At 42.0% G+C, this 5901-nt stretch overlaps 1 protein-coding gene across 1 annotated transcript; it reads left to right on the plus strand.

The window, feature by feature from the left end:
• Window positions 1-761: 761 nt before the first annotated feature.
• Window positions 762-3452, plus strand: LOC148026241 (dihydrolipoyl dehydrogenase, mitochondrial-like). Its single transcript, XM_087693543.1, has 2 exons — window positions 762-1134; window positions 1990-3452. Exons 1-2 carry the CDS (start codon window positions 856-858, stop codon window positions 3238-3240), a joined length of 1530 nt encoding a protein of 509 aa, XP_087549669.1. The 5' UTR covers window positions 762-855; the 3' UTR covers window positions 3241-3452.
• The last annotated feature ends 2449 nt before the right edge of the window (window positions 3453-5901 follow it).

Consider the following 5901-nt stretch of genomic DNA (forward strand, 5'->3'; position numbering starts at 1 on the left):
AAGCTACAGCAAAGTGGCTTCCTAAGAAAAGTGAAGTTACCTTCTTTCCCACACATTGTCTTTGGTTTTCCTCATCTTTCTCTCTATTTCTCTCAAAAAGGGTTTCATATGGCTCATGCTTTGTGTGTGTGTATGTGTGCGTGTGCCCGCACGTGTGTGTATTTCTTCGATGTAGTATGCTCAAATTTTACTTAGACACCTTAGGCACATGAGTAGAGTGCGACACCCTATTGCTAACATGAAAGTGCACCCCTATATCTTTCAAGCTAGAAGGGAATTTAAACTTTGAATCCTTGCATGATGGGCCATAATGCACATACAATAGTCAGTTTTTGATAGGTAAGCTCAAACAACCATTTGTTCTCTATCAAGTCATCTTTTTGTCCTCATTTCTAGTTTAATAGAAATTTATATGGCATATGCCCCATATCTTAGATAGCTTGCTCGAAGGGTTTACATAGCTCATGCAAGTATGTGCCCCTAAATCTGACTGGGTTTGACAAGCAACTTGTCAATCCGAGGTGAAATGGATCGACACACGTCATCAAGTGTGTAACGTAAGGTATCGATGACTATGGTTCTTACGAATCCAAGATGGAGATGCTGGTGATAAAGCGACCACCCCTCTTTGCTAAAGTGATGAAAAGTGGCAAATCCAGACGTAGTGGGCATGTGTAATGCCACGTGGATTTATACAAATTCGTTCTTTTTTGTGGTTTTTTTGGAGGCGCAAAACTGGATCTAAAAGTTTGGGGGGCGAGAGCCGACGTCGGGTTGGCCCTTCTTTTTCTTTGTCGAGAGTTTAGAGAGCATTCGACGAGAGAGAGAGAGAGCAGAAAGAAGGCGAGAGGAGCTATGGCGATGGCGTGCCGATCGAAACCCTACCTGCTCTTCCGGCATGCTCTCAGGGGCCGCTGCTCATCACCATCATCTTCGCAGTTCGCATTCGGCGCCGTGCGTGCATACGCGGCCTCGGCCTCTGGCGAGGAGCAGGACATCGTCGTCATCGGTGGTGGACCTGGTGGCTATGTCGCTGCCATCAAAGCGGCTCAACTCGGCTTTAAGACCACCTGTGTTGAGAAGCGCGGTGCTCTCGGTGGAACGTGCCTTAATGTCGGATGCATTCCTTCCAAGGTGCGACCATTATATGCCTCATTTAGGCGACACTAATTACTTACAAATCTTTTCATCCAACAAATAGCACAGTCAGTCAGCAGTCCTGTTAAAATTTTGAGAATTTTAGACGCATTCCTTCCAAGGTGCGACCATTATGCCTCATTTAAGCGACAACAATTACTTACAAACCTTTGCATCCGGAATATTCAGCAGTACTGTTTAAATCTTATTTGTACGATTTGCGAGTTTGATTGCAATTTTTAAAAATCTGGTAAAGACAATGGCGGAGGACCATTACCGTGGCAAGAAGAATACAGTTCTACAGAACCTGCTCACAGTCGTGTCTTAGGTACACAATGTTGTGGTTAATCTGTTGGTGCCTCAAGGCTGCATTAGTACATTCGGCCTTCTAAAGACCTTGCCTACATTTTTTATCTTTATTACCTTGAAAGAGCATTGCTTGCATTTAACAGCAACTTAACCTGCTATCTAGAAATAACTGAAAAAGAAATATAGGGACAATAAATGTGGACAGTGAATAAGTGCGTTCCTTTCCAGGATCCAGATGCAGTTGCCTTAGCTTGTCTGCATCCTGGAGTTTAAAGTGGCTTCTTATGCTGGCCAATGTTTAGGGGAACAACACAAAATTCTCCCGACGTCCGAAAATGACGACAAAATTCTGCTGAGCTAGATGCAGAGTTGCTAGCCCTTAGATTTGCATCTTGGCCCTTCCTCTTTCAGGAAGGGCCGTTTTCACCACATTAGGTCAGGGAACTGGGTGGTTGATAATTATTGTTTGAATCAAGGTAATTATATGTTTTTCGAAAGGATTTTGCAAGTGTTGATGTTCTGTTTTTTGGTTTGGTCCTGCAGGCACTTTTACATTCATCACATATGTTCTATGAAGCCAAACATGCCTTCCCAAGCCATGGAGTAAAAGTTGGAAGTATTGAAATTGATATTCCAGTCATGATGGCACAGAAGGATAAGGCTGTTACAGGGCTGACAAAGGGAATTGAGGGCCTGTTCAAGAAGAATAAGGTCTCTTATGTTAAGGGTGCAGGGAAAATTGCTGCTCCAGGTGAGGTTTCAGTTGATCTTTTGGAAGGGGGTACACAGACATTGAAGGGTAAAAATATCATTATTGCTACTGGCTCAGAGGTGAAGTCTCTACCTGGCATTTCTATTGACGAGAAAAAGATTGTCTCTTCCACTGGAGCCCTCTGCCTCCCAGAGGTGCCCAAGAAGTTGGTGGTCATAGGAGCAGGATACATTGGGTTAGAGATGGGTTCTGTATGGGGAAGACTAGGTTCAGAAGTTACTGTTGTGGAATTTGCTGATACCATTGTTCCATCTCTAGATGCAGAGATCAGAAATGCTTTTCAAAGGACTCTTGAGAAACAGAAGATGAAGTTTAAGCTGAAGACGAAAGTGGTAAATGTGGATGCTTCTGGCTCAGGTGTGAAGCTGGTCCTTGAGCCTGCTTCGGGTGGAGAGCAGAGCACTTTGGAAGCAGATGTTGTACTTGTTGCTGCCGGAAGGGTACCGTACACAAAGGGTCTGGGCCTGGAAAAGGTAGGTGTGAAAGTAGATAAGTTTGGCAGATTGGAGGTTGACAAACACTTCCAGACAAATATCCCTGGAATATATGCTATAGGGGATGTTATTCCTGGTCCCATGCTTGCACACAAGGCAGAAGAAGATGGTATTGCTTGTGTTGAGCTTTTAGCTGGAAAAGCCGGACATGTCAACTATGATACAGTTCCAGGTGTAGTGTATACTCACCCTGAAGTTGCTTCGGTTGGGAAGACAGAAGAACAAGTGAAAGCATCAGGAGTTAAGTACACTGTTGGAAAATTCCCCTTCATGGCAAACAGTAGAGCCAGGACCATTGATGATGCTGAAGGTCTAGTGAAGATCATTGCTGAGAAAGAGACTGATAAAGTGCTTGGTGTGCACATAATGGGGCCCAGTGCCGGTGAATTGATCCATGAGGCTGTTTTGGCATTAGAATATGGGGCTTCCAGCGAGGACATCGCGAGGACATGCCATGGTCATCCAACCCTCAGTGAAGCGGTAAAGGAAGCAGCTTTGGCAACTCATGCCAAAGCCATTCACTTCTAGAAGTTTTTTCAAGCCAGCATTAAAACATCGGATAGCCTTTCGGATTAAAAAAATAAGGAAAAAGATAATCAAACTCTTGAACAAAAACTTTTGCATAGCAGCATGATGTTTCGAAGAGGCATATTTGAAGTCTCTCCTGTTGTAGCTATGAGCTCTCTTTGTCTCTCTGTGCTTTGTATAAATGTCTTCACACTTGCAACTTGTTTGTACAACATACTGGTGTGGACCACTGAGTATTACTGTTTTGAATGACACTTCACTGCAACTTCTCATGTTTCACCTCCCTGCTTTCACTGTTCTTGGTCTGTTGGTAATTGTCTCTGGTGAGACATGCGCTTTGAGCAGTGAGATGTTTCTGAAAAGACTAGTATGCTTTTTTAAGTATGGGCATCACCAATGTTGTCAAGAGTACGGAGCGAGGTAAGGTTCCTGAATTTGATGGCTGCCCAGTTGAGTTGTAACTCTTCTCAGCTATTTGGGGTAAGTGCGCTTAATCATTCCAGAAAGAATGGTGCTATGTTGAGGCTCATTCACCAGTGGTGCCAGAAAATACTCAAAAACAAAGTCCTAATCACTGGAGGCCCTTAACCATACTAAACGCATCTTATAAGTGCATGGCAAAAGCCATTGTTTTGCCACTCACATACGTAATACCTCATGGAAGCAATATTAAGGATGATGTTCTCTGTTTGATGCTTGTGATGATGATGCACTTGTGTGTGCAAGTGATGGTGGGTATGGAATCGGATTAAATTTTATGATCTTAACAGTTGGACCTTTATTATAGAGGGGCTGAAATATTGTTGGTCTGTAGCTTGTTCTGTAAAATGGTTTTTATTTGTTAATGCTACCATTGGTGTAAATGGCTACAAAGTTGGTTACTCATTCTGCATTACTCAACAATGAATAGAAAGTAAGCGAGGATGCATCAAAGGTTTTCCTTTACAGGGTGTTCAGACTAAATGTATTCAAATCTATGTAAATCACAACTCTAATTTGGTGAAGCTGATGTCAATTCAATTAGAAATCCCTTGGGAGTCCATGACAAGTTTAATTAGGTCTTGGGATCAGCTGTGCAAGGAGAGACTTGAAGTTCTGGGTCTCTTTGGGAATGAAAGAAGGGAACCAAATTTAGGAGCTTAGGTTGCCCTTCAGGACTTAGGGTTTCTTCCAAACAATGCTTTGATCGGCTGCTTGCCAAGTTTGAGCATGAAGTCAAGAAGGGAATAGATCTCAGCAGGCTTAGTTGGAAGGTTGGTGCTTGTGAATTCAGTTTTGGTTCCAATGGGTCTTTCTGTCATGCGGTTAGAATGGAAGAGGTTGGAATGTTCTTCAAAAAGCCTATGTAGTCCGCTGGAAGCAAGGAGGGACACGATGTGTTGTCTCTTGGGCACAACTCACGGCCTCCAAAGCAGTAGGGGGTGCAAGATTGTAAAACTTATTTTGATAGGCTACTATGTTTTGGTTTTTTGAAGAGGTTGGATGGAAACCAAACTTGGCCATCATCCTTCCAAATTGGGTTGGCCATGTAAGAAAATAGAACGTAGCAGAGTACATGAAATTTGTAAGCTAATGATGAATAAAGAATATGAAGAATCAAAAATTTTGATTATTATAGCTGATTACAATAGATCGCTAATGCTTCCTTGTATGTTTATGTTAGGAAGCTTTGATAGCACACATGAAACAAATGAGAGCAAAGGTTGTGTATACAAAAAAGTGTGGTTGTAGCGACAAAAGTGACCCACATATTACTATGCTAGTGTTGTACGTGTGCTTTTTTGAGCATATGCCCAAAATTGACCATTGAATGTATATTCGGTAGGTCCATAAAATACACATGGTATTTAGCATGATGGCCCTTTGGGTTGGGGGCTTTGCCTCCCTTTGCACCTCCCCCAAGAAGGTTGGTGGAAAAAGTCATGCCATGATAGGTCCTCCAAATAAGGATCTAGCGTAGTAATGACTCTACACATGCACATAGCTAGGCTAGCAATGTGCCAATCTCCACAATGGTTTGTCTTTAGCAATCTGATGACACTTGGTCACCATCTAGTATTGAAACCGAGACCTAGTAGATGAATGTGCTATTCATAAATGCCTTCTCCTAATATTGGGGACTCACAAAGATAGAGTCAACAATTACCTATGTAGTAACATGAGGGGTGGAGCGCCGATGTCCAACAGGCCATAGGCGTGCTGCTAAAGTGGAATGTTAGACTTCAAAGGATATTCGTTTTTGCAAGGATTTAAGTAAATGCATTAGATAATCTCTTAAAGCCCAAAACCCTTTAGTGTCTATAATAAGGTGTTGAAAGATTAGAGGAGATTCACCATTGCTACAATTGATACGGTTTCAAGGTAATGTTTTTTAGGGGCATTTAGTCTAGCAAATATGAAGTTCAAACTTAATATACTTTATATTGTAAAGTGATAAAGAGGTGGTCTAATATATGGGATCACTCTTCCTTGGAACTAAAGTATATTGAGTCCTTGGCTTGCTATTACTAGTTATTTGAAGAGGAAAAGGATTGGATGCAGTAAGTTTTTAGCATAAAGAAAGAAAAGTGACCTATGTATCAACTTTGGCTTCCAACTAAACTCATGAGTCAACTTTGAATGTAAGCCAATTATGTCAATGAAGAAGAAAGAACATTTTGT

The sequence above is a fragment of the Lygodium microphyllum genome, chromosome 14 (assembly GCF_053477565.2).
Source record: "Lygodium microphyllum isolate KBCC chromosome 14, Lygodium_microphyllum_v1.1.10, whole genome shotgun sequence".
Taxonomy (NCBI): Eukaryota; Viridiplantae; Streptophyta; class Polypodiopsida; order Schizaeales; family Lygodiaceae; genus Lygodium; species Lygodium microphyllum.